The following is a 19,477-nucleotide window of genomic DNA, read 5'->3' as shown; positions in this document are numbered from 1 at the left end:
GGAACTGGTCGTTCACGCTGAAGTCCGTTCCTTTCAGCTCCCTGCCGCGACTCTTCACCTGCTCCTTCTGTTTGAATTGGCCGAATTTGGCCACAATGGGACGTGGTCTCCCGGTCCGCGACTTCACGCCCCCCAAGCGATGCACTCTATCGAAGTCGATGTTCTTTACGGTGTCCTCCGGCAGCTTCAGGTGGATTTTAATGAAGCTTTTCACCGTTGCCTCCGCGTCCTCTCCGGGAGATTCTGGAATACCAGAAAACACAAGATTATCTCTCATGCTACGAGCTTGTAGATCGATAACGGATTCTTTTATTTTTTTGTTTTCTATGTTTAGCTGGGTCACGTTATCAGTGAGAGATTTGACCGACTCCCGTAGCGTGGCATTTTCAGCGGCAAGCGTTTCCACCTGCTGCTGGCTGAATTCCAGGGATTCTCTCAGAGATTTAAATTCCCGGTGTAAAATCTCCACCAGAGACAGCCTTGCATCGAAACTGGACAATCGCCTGTCGATTGACTCCAGGATGTCTGCAATGTCTTTGCCGGCAGGCGATGTTGTTCCGGGGGAGTCTGCCGGGCGACATCTCTTCGATGACGGCGTCTCAATTTTGGCCGGGGAAGACTCTGGGCCTTGCTCATTACTATATCTTGGAAACAGCGATCGATGTAATCTTGGAGAGCGTCTAAACTCTCCCCGTTGTCCTCCAGGGTGTTAGAGGTGATATGACAGAAGTAGTTAGTTATATGACAATTTGATTAGTATATTTGGTAATAGTGAAGCTAAAGAAACTTTGTTAAATTCTATACTACCATTCGTTTTTTTTCCGCCAAATCTCCGGCGTCTGACGTCACCTACTACATGGATCGCTTACCTTACACGTCACTTCCGTCACTTACCCTCTCACTTCCCTTACCCTCTCTTCTTCTTCTTCTTCAGTCAAGTTTAACGGCAGCTTGCATCCAAAACTGTTGCATTACTGCCATCTCCTGGCTGTTAATCGTCCGTCACTCCTGAATCCTTAGATCCTCTTGATGAGACCAGTATTTCTCAAAAAACGAAAAACCACCACTTTCCCTTCACCATGACTTAACTCATTAACCACTTGTTCAAACGTAAGTTCCCTTCCACCACTCATTTCACCCCACAGCACCCTCCTGTGCCTTGCATACTTCCTACAACTAAGGAGTACATGCTCAACCGTCTCCATATCAGTGCACCCATCACACAACCCAGTCGGATGTTTACCTATCCTAAAAAGAGTACCATTTAAAAAGCAGTGGCCCGTTCGTATTCTACTGATAACAACCTCCTCTTGTCTCTTTAATCCGCTACTCCTCTTTGCTTCTATTGTGTGTTGTACCCTATACAAATGTCTCCCTTTTGTGTCAGTATCCCATGCCATTTGCCAGAAGTTCTTACTTTCTGTCCAAACTATACTTTTCCCTTCAGATTTTGACAATGGTATCTGTACATCTATGTCGACTCTTTTAACAGCTGTTTTGGCCAACCTATCTGCGCTTTCATTACCCAAAATACCCACATGAGCCGGAGTCCACAGTATTACCACATGTTTATTTTGGTCAGACAGTCTATGATGAGCAAAAAGAATGTCATACAGAATTTGCTGATGGGTAGTCGTGTATCCTTGTTCAATACTTAATAATGCGGACAATGAATCACTGCATATCAGTACTTTGGAGACTCTGCTGTCTTCCACCCATTCTAGAGCCAGCAGTATGGCATACAATTCAACTGCATATACACCCAGACGAGTTGATGTTCTTTTCGCAATCTTAATATTTAACTCTGGAATTACCACTGCTACACTAGTTGCTTCAGTTTTAGGATCTTTTGACCCATCTGTATACACCTGTACAAAGTCACTGTAGTTACTCTCCAATCTGTTATAGAATGTTTGACAAATATCTGTGGTCACTTTCCTTTTTTTAGTGTCCGTTAACGATCTGTCTACGTCAATATATTTCAATGTCCATATGGGTCGTAAAGGCCACAACACTGTCTGATGGAAGTCTTTGTCATACACTTTAAAAGTTCGTGCTCTATCATCCCCAACCCACCCAAAACTATTTTTAAAAACCTTTCCTCTTTCCCAACAAGTCCCTAACACTTTCTTAACAGGATGGTTTTCGTCATGACCTTTCAAATTTATCCAGTAATTAACCAACAGCTGTTGCCTTCTAATATACAGCGGCATTTCTCCCGATTCCACTTGCAGAGCACATATCGGTGTTGTTTTAACTGCCCCTAAGCAAAGTCTCAGTGCTCGAGCTTGAATTACATCCAGCATCTTCAAGGAAGTCTTAGCCGCTGATATACCACATATACCACACACCCATAATCCAATCTTGATCGAATCATCGTGAGATAAATACTCTTAAGTGCAGCAAAATTAGCACCCCATGTCAGTCCCGCTAAACACCTCAAAATATTAAGAACCTTTTTACTTTTCCCCACAACGTGCTCTATGTGATGTTTCCAAGTTAATCTCTTGTCAAAAACCACACCCAAAAAACGAAAACAATCCACCCTTTCTAACTCTTTCCCATACAAGTATAACCGTTTATTTCCCCCAATTTTCTTATTTGTGAAAAACATTACTTTAGTTTTCTCAACAGAAAATTTAAAACCCCATTCTACACCCCACTTTTCTACTTTACCTATCCCCTCTTGAAGTTTCCTGACGACCCTTACCCTCTCACTTCATCTTTCATTCTTTATACAGATTGTACCGCTGTGGTTTGTCAGAGATCAGCTGTGATTATCTGGCAGCAGCACTGAAGTCCAACCCCTCCCATTTGAGACAGCTGGACCTGAGTGAGAACAACAAGCTGCTGGATTCAGGAGTGAAGCATCTGTGTGGTTTCCTGCAGAGTCCAGGATGTGGACTTGAAACTCTGAGGTCAGTCAGCATGTTTTAGTTGTGCTGAGATGAATATGATGTGAAAGTTGTGCTGACACTAAACTGCAGACATCAGGCTGATATTATACTGATCCACACTGAGGATCTTCATGGTAAAGTCTGTTTTCTTCTTCTCTGGTTTAGTCCATTGACTGCAGCAGAACAATGTTCACATTTCAAACAGTGATACTCAACGTATGGCCCGCGGCCCACACGCGGCCTGCCCACCTTTCCTAATTCAGAGAGAGTGGACCCTGATTAACTGTGTAGCTTCTTCCTCATGGTTCTAAGTATCAGACACAACAATGAATAATCCACAGCTGACTCTCTTTAGCAGGTCAAAGGTCACGGCACGCAGCAGACAGTCAGAAATATTATAATTCTGATCATTTATCAGTTGTGACACTGTGAGACTTGATCAGAGGTGTGATCATCACAGCAGAGGCCTTTGTGTCAAAGTCACTGAGGATCAAACAGAAACACATGAAGCAGATTTTGCTGTTCTGGCTTTTTATAGCAGATAACCTTCAAAATATTCTGCAGTCGATCAAAAACTGAAGAAAACCATGAATCAACATGTCAACATGAGCTGATGCTGCTGAAGTGAAGCAAAGTTACAGAGGTTTGATTTAGGGATGGACCGATCAGATATACAGTATCGGTCTGATCCTGACCTAAATTACTGGATCGGATATCAGGGAGAAATAAAAACTGTAATCTGATCCATTAAATATCACCAAAGCACCTCACAAACCTGCGACATGGTGTAACCAGGGTAGTGACCTCAGCACGTGGGAGCAGTACGTGTCACATGATAGAGCGGCTGTGGTGTGCCAGATGTTGGCAGTGTGGAGTTACTTCACACTGAAAGCATCTGGAGCCTCGCTACGTGCTGCCAAAGCGGCCTCTCCGAGCAGCTATCCCAGAGAAGTAAAGCTAGTGTGTAAGTTCATCTGTGAATCTTGGTGAAGCATTCCTACGTTAAGCTTAACAGCCGATATATGGAGCTCAGACGTCTGTGTGCTGTCATTGCTGAGTCTGACCGAACGATGGACAGACTCAAGTTTGACTTTGAAACAAACTGTGTTGTTAAACAGTTTCATGGTTCAAAGCAAAACAATGAAAAACACTTACGTTTGTATAGAAATGAAACAAATTGATTGTGAGGTTAAATGTGATAGAAACAGCTCACACTGACATCCATCCTGTTTAAACATGAGTGTCATGAAGCCTGTTTGCATTTATTTGCACTGCTTTCCACTCTGGATGTTCTTTCTGTTCAGCTGTGAGTATAAAACGCTCCATCCTACAACCTGTTTGTTTTAGTTGTTCAATAGAAACATTATTTTGTGCTGATGTTGCACTTCTTTTTTTCACAACCAAAGAGTTTTTGAAAGCTGGACAAAACTGCATTTAAATGACTTTTTGAATATTACTTTAAATACAAAGTTCAGTAAAGTCTAATGTTTTGGGGCAGTGTGTTTTTGCAAACAGGTATAACAGAACAGCTTTAGTGTTTAGATTTTTAAAACTTGAGTATGAACTTATACAAAATGCAGCAAGATATTAAAAAAAAGTTGGATTATAAAATCGAGTATATGAGATTCATATCGATGTCGGACATAAAAAGTGGCATCGTTCCATCTCTGCTTTTATTACAGACACAGCTCATTGTTTTCCAATTTGGTATCATTTTAAAAAGTTTACATTTCTTCAGTGTTGAACAGCAGACATTAGATTTTCCTGTCAGAGGTCATTTTTGAAAAAATGAGGTGCGTAATATTCAAGAGAATAATGCAGAAAACAGAGATTTGAGATGTGAACCTATTCTTGGAGAACACTGAGAGCGAGCGAGCTGTGCAGGCAGTAACAGCCAAAGTCAGAGAGAATTAATTTATTTATCAAACGTGAAGCAGAGTTTGGATCTTCTTTTGCTGCTGGTTCACTCAGTTTTGGTTGGAGACAGATGAAACCTGCAGCTTCAGGATCTGTGAGCTGTCCACTTTCAGCCCCGACGGCGTGTCCGTGTACGTGCCGTCGAGTGAACGATCCACGCTCTGTGTTTCCATCTTTGTGTGTTTAGCTGCTCTCATTTACTGTTTTAGCTGTTTGCTGCTGGTTGAAATAGTTTGTGAGCTTTAACCTGAGATTCTGGAGTTTGATTGGAATTTCCAATAAAGGATCCACAGAGTTTGGTGACAATAATGACAGTAGATGTTTGTGTGAGTGCTGGAAGCAAATTAGTGTGTGATGTTCTTTCAGTGTTGCACTTTGTAGACACTCCCTGAGCACTGGTCTGCACATAGTTGTTAGTCCAGGTCAGAAGATGACTTGTTGGAATGAAAATGAGCTTGTAGTTTGTCTGCTTTAATCATGTGACTGGAAAAAGGTGTTGGACTTCAAATATGTCCATTTCTTTCACACTTCACCTTTAAAAGTGAAGCCATGTGGTTCCTGGAAGGAAAAACACGACTTTTTCAAGTCTTTTTCCTGTTTTTATGATAAATGTACGACTTTAATGTGAAACACTCAGAGTTTTTTCTCTTGTTGTGTTTGTTTGAAGCTGCTTCCTGTTGGCTTCAGCTGTTTGGAGTTTCCATTTTCTAAACTTCTACATTCTGAACCTTCTTCAGCTCTGAACAGATGATGAAACACTGAATGATTCCAAGCTCACAATTTGTCTAATAAACTTATATCTTTCATTCTTTATACAGATTGAAGGACTGTGGTTTGTCAGAGATCAGCTGTGATTATCTGGCAGCAGCGCTGAAGTCCAACCCCTCCCATCTGAGAGAGCTGGAGCTGAGCTTCAACAACCTGCAGGATCCAGGAGTGAAGTATCTGTGTGGTTTCCTGGAGAGTCCAGCATGTGGACTTGAAACTCTGAGGTCAGTCAGCATGTTTTAGTTGTGCTGAGATGAATATGATGTGAAAGTTGTGCTGACACTAAACTGCAGACATCAGGCTGATATTATACTGATCCACACTGAGGATCTTCATGGTAAAGTCTGTTTTCTTCTTCTCTGGTTTAGTCCATTGACTGCAGCAGAACAATGTTCACATTTCAAACCTTCAAAGAAGAAGAAAAATCCTCCACTGGATAATTCTCTGTGAAACTCTCCAACTCTTCATTCCACCTTAAAGTCTGTGTGACACTGAAATCCAAAGCAAAATGTGTGTTTGCTTTACAGACAGCAGTCCAACACAAACATACACACATCATCCAAAACACAGTCCAACATCCAAATCTCCTCCACTGCCAGCATGAATGATGGGAAAGAGAAGGAGGAACACTCTGACATTCAGGGTTAGAATGAGTTTCATGAAGCAGACTGTGAAGATCAAAGCTGCATTAGAAGCTTACATGAATGAATGAGTGGACAGAAGTGGACAGAGATCATCTGAAGCACTTCAAAGGCTTTTTTTTTTTTGACACTTTTTATTTATTTAGGAACATTTTTATATAACAAGATAAAATAAGAAAAAAACAAAAAAAACAATAAAAAAAGAAAGAAAAAAGAAAAACAAAAAACAGAAACATCATGAGGTCATGGGAGGATAACATATGCCCGTATATACATCTGCACATCCACACATACATACGTCAGCAAGTCCGCATTACTAATTCTATGCACTAAAGGGTGCTGCCACAAGCTGTAAAGTCCAGCCATTTTCTCCATCGTCACCTTCCCAAGTCTCCCTGCAGTCGCAGAGTGAAAGTCATACATTCCATCAATTTGACGTCTTCCACTATAGAGGTAAAAAGTGATACAGTGGGAGGGTCTTTACAGAGCCAGCGTTTTGTTATGGCCTTCTTCGCAGAAGCCAAGAGAACTCTCAGAAGATAAACGTCATCTGCGACTAAATCGTCTGTAAAATATCCCAAGTACAATGAAGTAAATGTACAAGACACGTGGAATCCCAGCACCTCTGTAATTATCTTTACAATTTCTGTCCAGAAGGGTTGTATGAGTGGGCAGGACCAGAATATATGACCGCAATCAGCCATGTCTTCCCCACAATTCCTCCAGCAAAACGCAGGTGTAGCACTGAATTTAGACTTTTGTTTAGGTGTTATGAAAAAGCATATAATGTTCTTCCAGCAGAATTCCCGCCACATGTTGGAGTTAGTTGTGGTAAACTGTGTCTCCCAGATCCGTGCCCACCCATCCTCTGTAATCACAATGTCCATTTCTTTTTCCCATTTCTGCTTTACGTAAATCGTTGAGTCCCCTTTGAGCTCAGTCATATATTTATACAATTTACTTATCAAGGCTCTGTTACTCCCAGAGTCATAAGCATCAATGAAAATATTAACAATCGAGAAGTCTCCACGGACACAGCTCTTTAGTCTTTTGCCAATATAGTCACGGAGTTGCAAGTATCGAAAAAAGTCTTGTTTCTCGAGGTCGTAAGTCTTGCATAGGGTATCAAAAGCCATAATTTTAGATTTTACAATAACCGAACACCCAGCAGTGATTCCACGCCACACCCATTGTCTAAATCTACTATCGTGGGAAGCAGGTAAAAAATCAGGGTCATAAGCTGGCCACCTCAGAAGTTTTATCTCTTCATGTAGTTGTGCCTGCTTGACCACTCCCCTCCATATTTTTAATGTAAAAGTAACCCAGCGGCTGGGAGTCAAGGTACCGTCCAACTCAGAAGCTGCGTGACCAAGTCTAGACTGGATCGGTGTGTCCGAGAGAGACATCTCACTTCGCACAAAAAGATGGGTTACACCAACACACCAAAGACCTTAGCTGAGCAGACAAGTAGTAATCCCTTAATGAAGGTAGAGCCAAGCCCCCTTTTTCTTTCGGCAACTGCAAAATAGAGAACTTCACCCTTGGTCTTTTGTTAAGCCAAATGAATCTTGAAATCTGTTTATTCCATTCCCGGAATTGCTTCTCTGGAATTTGAATAGGTAAAGCAAGAAAAAGATAAAGTAGTTTGGGAAGAATACTCATTTTAATTATCCGTATCCTGTTGCCAAGGTCGAGAGGGAGCAAGGCCCAAATGTTGAGATCGCTATATATTTCTCTATTAATAGGACTGTAATTAGTATCATACAGTTGTGTTAGATCTTTAGGCAGAAACACTCCTAAGTATTTGATAGCAGTTGCCTCCCAGTTAAACTTGAATTTTGACGATAGTGTCTGGTCTGGAGAAAAATTAAATGTCAGAACTTGAGTTTTTTTGACATTAAGAACATACCCTGAATACAGGCCATATGTTTCCAACATCCCCATTAACACTGGTATACCTGAGCTGGGATCCATGATTGTTACCAAGACATCATCTGCATATAGACACACCTTGTACTCGTCCCCTCCTATTACAATCCCTTTCAATGACGTTTCCTGACGTATAGCCTGGGCTAGAGGTTCGATAAACAAGTTGAAGAGGTAAGGGCTTGCTGGACACCCCTGTCTACATCCTCGTTCCAAAAGGATAGTATCGGAGAGGCTACCATTAATTTTTATTCTGGCAGTAGGGAGAGAGTAAAGAGCCTGGAAACATTTTATAAATTCACTACAGAAACCAAATCTTTTCATCACTAGGAAGAGGAAGTCCCAATTCACTGAATCATAAGCTTTTTCAGCATCTAAGCTAAGAATAATTGAGCTATTTTTCTTATCATTAATGTGTTCGATGATATGTAAAGCTCGCCTAATGTTATCGTGGGTTTGTCTATTTTTCAAGAAACCCGTTTGGTCTTCATCAATCAAAGAAGGCATTATGGCATCCATTCTTCGCACCAAAATAGTTGTGTATAGTTTATAATCTGAGTTCAGGACACTTATCGGCCTATAAGATTTGCAGTTTAGTCTATCCTGTCCCCCCTTTGGCAAAACAGATATGAAGGCCTCCTTCCAGGAGGGAGGTACCAGACCTCCTTTCAAAATATAATTAAAACTAGTTTCCAAGAGGGGAAGAAGGCTTTCCTTCATGGTTTTGTACCATTCGGCAGGGAGCCCGTCGGTACCTGGTGATTTATTGGATTTAAGACTGGAAATAGCTTTAATTATTTCTTCCCAAGATATTAAGGACGTTAACTTGCTATTTGCTTCTCGACCAATCGTAGGCAGGTCTAAGGAATTCAAAAAGTCAGTTATCTTATTTACATCACCCTGAGTAGATTGACTATATAACGATTTGTAATACATTTCAAACGCTTTTTGAATTTTATCCAGGTCAGTTACAACTTTGTTACCAACTGGATCTCTGATCTTGTAAATATTATTTTCAGCTTGCTGTTTTCTGATCCGCCACGCTAACTGCTTCGCCGCCTTAGGCCCCGCCTCATAATATCTCTGTTTCATAAATCTTATGTTTTTCTCTACGTCTTCGCTCAATATCTTATCTATCTCCTGCTTAATCTGTCTGATTTGGTGGGTTACTGTAGTATTTTTATCCTTCAGGCCTGACTGTTCCAAGGCCTTTAATCTATCCTGCAGTTGAAACAGTTCTTGTGACTTTTTCTTTTTAAGCATGGTCGACCACGCAATTATTTTTCCTCTAAGGACAGCTTTGGCTGCATCCCATACAATACTGTGATTTGTCTCTCCATTATCATTGTCCTGCAGGTACAAGTTAAGATCGGCTGTCATTTGTTTCACAAAAGCGGGGTCATTTAACATACCGGTATTTAGTCTCCACAAAGTTGTCTTCCGTATCCCATCCAAATGTAACGTTATATAAATTCCACTGTGGTCAGAGAAATCTCTTGGACCTATTCTGATATCTTTTATCCTGTGTAAATCCCTATTAAACATAAAACAGTAGTCTATCCTCGAATACACTAAGTGTCAAGCAGAGTAAAAAGTGAACCCTGACGCTGACCCATGGATAGATCGCCACACATCAATAAGTCCTAATTCTGTTAACATTCCTTTAACCCGTTTCCCTCCAGACGTGCTTTTCCTGTCCCTGTTATTTGAGTCTAATCGGGGGTTCAACAGTAAATTAAAATCTCCTGCACAAATAAGAGTTCCCACCGTTTCCTTAGAGATCAAATCAAATATCTTCTTAAAGAAGCTTGCGTTGCTTCCTGGGGGTGCATAGACATTTAATAGTGTGACCGCCTTATTTTCTATTCTACCTTTTACTAAAACAAACCTACCTTCCTTATCACTTATATTAGATATATGTTCAAATTTTATTTTATTTGAGATAAGGATAGCTACTCCTCGTTTTTTCCCGGCCCTATATGAGGAATAGAATGCATGTCTGAAACCCATCTTTTTTAATTTCTCATGTTCTGCATTGTCTAGATGAGTTTCTTGCCAATATGCTATATCTACTCTCTCCTTTTTCAATTTGGCAAGTAGTTTGCTTCTTTTAATAGGGCTATTCAGGCCATTTACATTTAGTGACAGCATTTTATAGAAATTATAAGCCATCAAGTGGACATGCGGAATACAACATAATCAACCCAGACCTCAGAACATCACAACCAGAACTCACTGAACAGCAAACACACCAAACATTAACAAGAGCTTCCAATACAAAGGATATAAAAGTGTCCTTTGACATTGAGGGGATTGGCCACAAGGTGGGGCCCCTCATCCAACAAGAGGGGGGTGACCGACAAAAAAAACAAAAAAGGGCAAAGAATAAGCAAAAACAGTTTCTCATCGCTATTAGAAATAACTTGGTGGTTCTCTAACCATGTCCGTAGGCACCAACCTAAAGAAATATGAATTCTGAAGGATACGAAAGTCAGTGTTCCCGCGGTTAGATTATCAAAACTCTACCGCCAGCTGTTTCACCGTTGTCCCGCCGTCAGCTGTTCACTCGTCTGCTGGCACTCTTTCTTGCTCCCTCCGGAATGCTTGGAGTTTTTCCCGAACGTGCTGCTGGAAGCCGCCCCCGCGGTGTGCTGTCTGCGTCCCCCAAGGAAGTAGCTGCCTTATCGTGTCCTCTGTCATCCTGCTGGTGTGGTTCGCCAAAGTGATCTTACCCACGGCTATTCCCCGCTTTCTTAAATCCTCGGCAGCTTGGGTCGCGGTATTATATAGGACAGTGTCTGACGCATAAAACACTCGCATCTTACTTAGTGGTGTCTGGAAGCGAATCCCGCTGTCCTTCAGAGCCTTCTTAACTGGTATATATTCCCGTCTCCTTTTCTGCACTTCCAGGGAGTAGTCATGATCGAAATACACCCGTTTGTTTTGGATATGTACCCCTTTGTTCCATGCAGTGCGAAGAATCTCTTCTTTAACGGAGAACCGAAGGAAGCGCACTATTATTGAGCGTGGTGGGGCGTTCGGAGGTGGTTGGTCCCAGCGCGCGGTGTGCGCGCTCAATGCCGACCCAGATAGCAAGGAAACATTGAAACAATGTTGACTCAATATCAGGCTACGTCATTGAAGCAACGTTGAAGTGTGACGTTGACCCAACATCACTCTTGCACCCATTTTTAACGTTGAAACAACGTCAGGTTTTGATGTTGAATCAATGTTGAAACCTGACATTGATTCGACGTTATATTTTCTAACACTGTTGACATTGAAACAATGTCAGATTCTGATATTGAAACACTGTTGAGCTATGGTATTGATTTTCCACCTCTTTCGCACAGTTGCTTTTTATTGAAAAAAAAACAAAAAAACAAAAAAGGTCAATAGACATGTATCATTTGCAAAATACTTTATTAAAAGACAAAGTTTCCTATTTACATTTCTATGTTTCACGTCACTTTTTATTATTTACTCCGGGATGGGGATGGATGATGTGCGTCCTGCGCGCCACCCGTACGATCTGGAGCATATCTGAGCCATTTCTGGACTGCTTGAGCAAAGACCAACTCAGACATAGAGTTCGCCCCTACCTGCTGCGCCAGGCCATCTAGGACAAAAATAGACACACACACAAAAAAACAAAGACAAAAAAAAGGGAATTAGAGCACATGAATAAGCTCTTGTTAATTGTCTTCAGTAGGGAGAAAGTATGTAAACTCCTAGGCTGATAAACATGAAAGTCACCAGGCGGAAATCAGCAAACTGCCGCATTTGATTCCCAAAGAGCTATAAGCTGAAAATGTGATATGTCTTAGCATGGTGTGCCCTGTATCCTTAAAAAAAAAGAAAACATGGGGTCCTCGGGCTGTACAAAGTGTACAACCCGAGGACAAAACAAGCCGAAGACCAAAGACTCTCTCCAGATTAACCGGACATGAAAGTCTTGTTATTAAGAAAGACAAAGTAATATAGCAAAAAACAGACATAGGAAATGTGAAACGCACCCAGCACATCAATTGATCCCTTTATTGTTCACTTTAGGCTCATAAAACTACAATAAATGTTAAAACTTACCAAATATGCATCTGCACAGCGCTGTCTCTTTAAATGCCCTTTTTTGCTTTGTCTGGTCCTTGGTTTTTTTTCCCTGCCCAGTTGAGTACAGAGGCCAGCTCCTTTGTAATGGCATAAACCATTACACGGCGGACTCGCACCTCCAGTGTGGTCCAGCAGCACCAATCAACGCAAAGCGTCTCACCTATAGACACATTTTATGAGATGGAATTAGCGTGTCTCATGTTTTAAATGTGTATGCAAGTGCTTGTGTGTTTACTTCATGTAATTGATGATAGAAACATGTCATTTAGTTTTCCCTAAAGCCTGATTTTCAAGTCATACAAAGAATAAACCAAAGTATTGGCAGTACAATGTATTTCTATTCCCTTTTGTTGGATATTCATTTGTTAGTTCTTGTAACTGCTAAAAGTGTTTACTAGTTTTTGCCTGTCACATATATTTGTTATACCATGTAAACTGTGAAATTCCAAGATTTTCAAACTTGCCTTGTAATAGTGGCCTCACAGAGTCTCTGGAATCTGCAGGAAAAAAAAAATCACAACAAGATGACATTCAGGAGTATAAATTGGGTTTTTTTTTAAGATAAGAGTACAATGACATTGTGATGCAGCTTTAAAGCTTTTTTAAAAGCATACCATCTATAGGGAAGACATCAGACTCTGCATGCTGGCGAGATCGCAAAGCTGTGTCGGTTTGTGCCGGAGTGGCGAAAGGTGCCGGAAGCTGGGTGGGGCATTATGATGGTTGCTATCAGTGGGCTGGGGGGCAGACTGCGGAGTGATGAGGGCTGTTTAGAAAAAGATAATTTTTTAAGTATTTAAGAATACAGACAACTTGTCAAAAAAGTTTCCTCGTGTCAGACACAGATATGTACACAGACACTAGTCAGTATTTTATTACCTGGTATTTTCACTCGAGGGGCCTGGGGAAACCGTTTTTTTGTAGGCTGCTCATCCTCTGAGTCCGTATATGTGTACAGGGGATTTGGTCTAAAGAAAAGAAATTAAAAACGGTCTTAAGTTTTTATTTTATTTTTATTCTATTCTGTACAGTTGTGTACTGTATTTATTCTTATTTTATTTTATTCTAATTTTTGCTTCATAACTTTTGCACTGTCCACTTCCTGCTGTGACAAAACAAATTTCCCATGTGTGGGACTAATAAAGGTTATCTTATCTTATCTTAAGTAATTGTAAATATGCTTTTGGCATATTGTTTCCTAAAGTTAGTTTGATTTCTAACAACACACACAGGAAACAGAGACGTGCAAGAAGGTACAGTATACAATGAATTTTTGAAGTGCACAAGTGTACACGGCTTTGCATTTTTAAAAAGTTTACAAACTTCCACTTTTTGGACTATATTATGTGGTGATATTGCAGTATGCAAGCACCACAGATATGTATAAAAGACAAGATCATAAATTCTTAACAATCAAAGATATGTTTGTGAATAAAAAGGTTTTACTTGTGCTTTCTTTTAAGACTGGTCTGGGTTTCTTCTTCGGACTGAAGGTCAGACGTATCACAGCGTTCACGTGGATATCTCTGAAGACTGCGTTCTGCTTCGTGAAATGTGCCTGGAAATACAAACACAATGTACGACCAGACATACATTACGTGTGGACAAAAGGTGCAAACGCATAGAAAAATCAGCGGTTTCAAAAATACGCTGGTACGTGTGGACGTAGCCTTATTCATTATTCAAGGCACAAACGGAAAGTCATGTACGCGTGGTACAGTCACGTGGGCATGCCGCGTGAGCATTCAAACTGAGTCTAAAGTTTTCGTGTGCGAATTGAAGCGAGTGCTCTCCAATCATCAAAAGTAACAAAGTCATTGAACACGTTTATACAGTTAACTTTACGTTTATCAATCATATATCACAGATTTAGAATTTTTTGTAGTACTAAGCAACTACAGAGCGAAAGTCTGGGTCAAGCGCCGAGGCGACGGCAAGAACAAAGGAAACCTCGAAGCGTTAAAGCTAGCTTTGTAAGGGAATATAACGAAGAAATTATGAAACAAAAATGTTTTCTTTGTTGATATACTTTGTTCGCAGTGCAATTTATTTGTTGCCGGATTGTAAGAAGTAGACACAATTTCGGGCTCCCACATTTTGTGGGAGCAACGTAAATAACAGTAAAAAAAACTCGTTAATGTACAACATTAACGAGTTTTTTACTGTTATTCAAATGCAAACATGGAAATAACGAATAGGAAAAAAAAATCATTCATTCTTACCTTATACTAATCGTGGTGCAGGCCAGTGCAGTGCATGAACTGATGCCTTCTCCGGTCAATTCCGCTGAGAGTAAATCAAATGTCCCGCTCTACTGTAGAAGACAATGAATACCTGGGGGGATGTACCAATGTGAGAGGGGTGCTGCGGAATAGTCCAAGTGATCGCTGCTTAAATTTCCCGGTCAACTATACATAAATTGCACATAGACACGATTTTTTAAAGCTGGTGAACTAGACCAAGTCATTGATAACAAATGAACAATAAATCTACTTTCTCTGGTACTTTATACCTGATCAGTTGCAATGCAATTTAATGCTCAACTACAAATCGATGGTTTTTGATGGTGACCGGAGCCGAATGATCGTCAACTATAAATAGACGTTTTCTCGACGTTGTTGTTGTCACCTGGTCGACTACAAATAGATCAAATATCAATGACAAAAAAACAACGGTGAATCGGTTTACCACAGTATTTCAATGTTGTTACAACATTGGCATTTCAACCCCGACCATATACGACGGTTCGGATGAAAAATCAACATAGATTCAATGTCGTCTTGCTATCTGGGGAGGGCACGGTCCGGGCCGAAATCTTCGCCTAGATGTTCTTTGATCAGATTTTCAACAAAGGTAGTCACCGACGAGCCCTCCGAGTTTTCCGGTACACCGTAAATCCGGATGTTTTTGCGCCTAGCGCGGCCCTCCATATCGGACACCTTTTCCTGAAGCGCCCGTTGATTTTCCAACAGCTGCACAAGTGTATCCCTAACACCAATGTCCCAGCGTTCCGAGTCAGCCATGTTGTCCTCGACGTGCTTTAGCCGGCCAGTCATCTCCTCTACCTGATCCGCCATCTCGTGTAATCTTTGATTCAATTCCTTAGAGAGTTCGGCCATTTGTTTCTTTATATCCTCCCGAAATTCCGTACCGAATGCTTTGAAGTCATTTTTCAATTCGGTTCGCAATGTAGCCATTTCGGCCACCATTACGCTACTCACAGCATCCCGAAGCCAACCTAAACCTTCACCTCGGTCGCCATCTTGTCCCGATGCGAGGCTTGCCCCACTAGCCGCGGCGTCCTTCTCCATTTCACAGTCAAGGATGTTTCGTAGTCCGTATCCTCCCTTTTTAGATTTATCCCCACTCATTCTTGTGTCGAAAAATGGCAATGCAGCCCTAATACAGCTCTCGAGTCCGGGGAAACACACGGTTGGTGCCGGAGGTCACTCTCTATGCGGCCATGCGATTCTACGCGCCACCGGAAGCTCCCACTTCAAAGGCTTTAAATCAGCACATTTCTCTTTATTCTTTATCAACTCTGTTAGTTTCTCTCAGTTTTCTGTGGAATGAAGCTAACAGCAGGCTAATAAGATGCTGACCAATTGGTTTCTATTAAAGGTTGTAATTTGTATATTAAAAGGTGCCGGTGTTTTGGCTCAGCAGGGATCAGCTTACAGTTAGAACACAGCTGCTGGATGGGATTAGCATGTCATAGCTATCTACCAAACTGCTAACTGGGGGATTTCAGGCCATCTATGAATCATTTTCGCTAACTGTATATTCAGCTTAGGCTCACAGGGCTGCAGCCTGTGCCCTAGCTGTCATAGGGCACAGGTGAGCAGTCCATCACAGGGCCAACAGAGAGAGACAGAGGAGCAAGCTCTCACATCCACACCTACAGCCAATTTAGAAGCACCAATGAACCTAAGCAGCATTTCATTGGACTGTGGGAGAACATCCAACCTCCACAGAAAGGCCAACAAGCTTCAACCTACAACCTTCTTGCTTTAAGGCACTAGTGCTAACCACTTTTCCCCATTTCAGCCCAAATCCTGCATCTTCCTGTTTCTGACTCCAGGCCTGCTCCACTAACACTTTCTCATCAGACACTGCCACCTAGTGGAGGAGGTCCTAGTTCCATTTGAAGCTTCAGATTACAGTTAGTTCCTTTACAAAGAGGTGGAGGTGGTGGGGCCACAGCACCATCATCACTGAGTGCCATAGGACACTTAACCTTTGTTTCCATATGCTGGGAACTTCCTGTTGTTCCAAGGAGGACTGGAAAATGTGTGAAAATCTCCCAGTCAGTTCCTCACAGCACACTTCAATCATTTCCCTCCCACAGCATCAGGACCAGGGCTTTTTCTCTCTTTGGTCCCACTAAGAGATTTCCACACAAACACCTCATCAGTGGGACTCTCAGAGCTACCAACCCTTTGCTACAATCACAAAGCTCTTCATTGAAATCAATGATATCAAAGCTGGAATCACATGAGTCCAAGTCTTCTGCTGATTCAGCATCACATTCATCTTTGCTCCTTGTTCTGCATCCCCACCATGGACTTCATTCCTTTCCAAGCCAGCCTTGAGTGTCCTTTATTCAGCTCATCCTCTGCTTTACTTTTACACCTGATTGTAGCTGCTTTATCTCTCTTTGAACAAGTGACTGTGCCTCAATCTTTTTCTTCTCTCCCTCATAACAAGACAGCTGCTTCTGCCTGAGAACATGTTGGAGTGATTTACTAATCCAGGGCTGCTTATTGGGGAAAATACTTCCTGTTTTCAAAGTAATCCCCATTTTCCCCAGAAAGAAATGTCAATAGAAATCGATGATCTAAGTGAGAACACGAGCCTTTAAAAAGTCCCAGTGGGAGCAGTCAAAGCAGTCCCTCAGTCCCAGTATAGAGTCTTTGGTCCAGACTGGAACAACTGTGTGCCCAGTTTGAGCTCTATTCAGTCCTGTGACCTGACAGACCCAGAGGGGCCATCACATCACATGTAGAAGCTCCCCTAATGGAGCCACAACACATGTCCAATACTTAGTCTGTCTTGTTGGACCAACTGGAAGAAATGATTCAAGGACTTAGTCACAGAACAGAGATTCAAATCTCCAAAATCCAACTGGCTGCATCAGGACATATAGTCTGAAACTCTGCACAGTTTCCTGTTTGAAGCTGCTTCCTGTTGGCTTCAGCTGTTTGGAGTTTCCATTTTCTAAACTTCTACATTCTGAACCTTCTTCAGCTCTGAACAGATGATGAAACACTGAATGATTTCAAGCTCACACTTTGTCTAATAAACTTACATCTTTCATTCTTTATACAGATTGTGGAGCTGTGGTTTGTCAAAGATCAGCTGTGATTATCTGGCAGCAGCACTGAAGTCCAACCCCTCCCATCTGAGAGAGCTGGAACTGCGTAAGGACTCCCACTTTGATCTGACTAAGAACAAGCTGCAGGATTCAGGAGTGAAGCAGCTGTCTGATCTTAAGAAGAGTCCAAACTACAGGCTGGAGACTCTGAAGTAAGTAGAGTGATGGAGTGAGTGGGTGGTGCTGTCAGCAGTATTGTACTAAACACAGTCAGTATGAAACAAAGATCCAGTGTTTCCTGTAAAGCTGCAGCTTCTCAGTGAAGCTGTGAGAGGAGAATGGTGACAGGCTTCAGGATTGGACACAAACACTTCCTGTTTCTCACCTTTATGGTCACCATAGTAACAGCTGACACGCTCTGATCAAACACTGTCAACAGCCAATCAGCTCTCTGAACAAAGCAGCACGCAGACCAATGACTGCATTCATTTCCAGGTTTAAAGCAGTGAAGAACACAGTCTGTAGGTGAGGAAGAATTTAGTGAGAGCAGATGTTTGGATGGAATTCCTCCAGTTAACAGCTGGAACCGTCCATCTGGATTGTTGGGCTTGTTGTTGGGGTTCCTACAGAGCTCAGAGTGGACACACCAAGGTTCTTCTAATGAATGAAAGTCCAAACTCAAACTAGGAGGGAAAAACATCTTCATCAACTTCAATAAAAATCCAAAGATTAGAAAAAGTGAAGCAACAATGAGTCCTAGTACAGTCCCAGCACTGAAGTCCCTGCTGCTCTTTATACTGGATGTGCATCATCACTGACTGACAGCTGATGAAGAGTCTCTGGAAACACTCGTTTATCTCCTCTGCTCTTCCTCCTTCTCTCTGCAGGTGGCAACCATGGCATTAAACAGGACGGTGTGTGCTGAGAGAGGAGCAGCTGTGTCCTGATGATCCAGAGAGGTTGAAGCAGCAGCAGCTTGTGTGTAGAGACGCTCTGACTGGGCCATGTTACTGGGAGGTGGAGAGGAGAGCTTCATCCAGCAGTCACTGACAGAGGAATGAAGTGCAGATGACTGTCAGTGCTGCAGAGTGAACTGAACACATGCTCTCTGAATCATGTGATAACCCCTTGGCTTCCGCACTTGCGCTTCGCTGTTCCACTTGAACGATGTATTGTTGTTCTAGTTAGCAATAACCCTATAGCGTTCAGCATCGCCTCACTCCAAAAGGTGCGATGGGTGCTTCGACTTATGAAAATTTTCTACTTACGAAAGACCCTCGGGAACGGATTAATTTTGTAAGTTGGGGTTTCACTGTATTATATTCAAACATGTGATCTTCTCTTTATTTCTGAATCTTTACCAAATAAAGAAAAACCAAACTGTTGGAGTCAAATTGTTAAATGTTGTCCTTGTGTTTCTTAAATTTGTAAAGTCTTAGTTCAAGCATTCAAGACATTCCTTTGTCTCTCACCACCAATTCACCAATCCAGCCAATTTGGTGCTGGGGGAGGGTGATGAGTTTTTATTGTAGATACATCCTATCTGAAAGATCTGTTTCTTGTGTTGTAAACTTCCTGCGTTTATGGTCCTTTTGGTGAGCAGGAGATCACACAAACATACACACACATGTTCTTGCACATGCATACACATAGTGCCTTGTCTTTTAGAACCATTGGGGGGTTTACGAGGGGAGGTGCTTGTGTAAACTATTGTGTTGTGTTGTGTAAACTGTAACTGTCATGGGAATAAAAGGCAACGAGCGGAGGCCTAAGTCGGGGGCATTTGATGGTAGGATTCGAAGTGCGTTCCTGAGATACCGACGGGGTCTCCCTTCTGCAAGTAAAATCGATCGATCGCTGACTGTCTTGTTTTCTTCATGAGGAATAAGTTTCTGAACTAGCAG

The 19,477-nt window shown here is 41.8% G+C and overlaps 1 protein-coding gene across 1 annotated transcript in view; it reads left to right on the top strand.

Moving 5' to 3' along the window:
- Positions 1-18,975, top strand: part of LOC112846006 (ribonuclease inhibitor) — a 31,987-nt gene extending 13,012 nt beyond the window's left edge. Inside the window, exons 3-6 of the mRNA XM_025905203.1 lie at positions 2,742-2,918; positions 5,633-5,806; positions 17,588-17,785; positions 18,461-18,975. Coding sequence (XP_025760988.1) covers positions 2,742-2,918; positions 5,633-5,806; positions 17,588-17,785; positions 18,461-18,479 — 568 coding nt within the window. The 3' untranslated portion in view covers positions 18,480-18,975. The remainder of the gene's footprint in view (positions 1-2,741; positions 2,919-5,632; positions 5,807-17,587; positions 17,786-18,460) is intronic.
- The last annotated feature ends 502 nt before the right edge of the window (positions 18,976-19,477 follow it).

This window comes from Oreochromis niloticus, linkage group LG3 (genome assembly GCF_001858045.2).
Source record: "Oreochromis niloticus isolate F11D_XX linkage group LG3, O_niloticus_UMD_NMBU, whole genome shotgun sequence".
In the NCBI taxonomy this organism is placed as follows: Eukaryota; Metazoa; Chordata; class Actinopteri; order Cichliformes; family Cichlidae; genus Oreochromis; species Oreochromis niloticus.
This window is presented reverse-complemented; position numbering and strand designations above follow the sequence as displayed.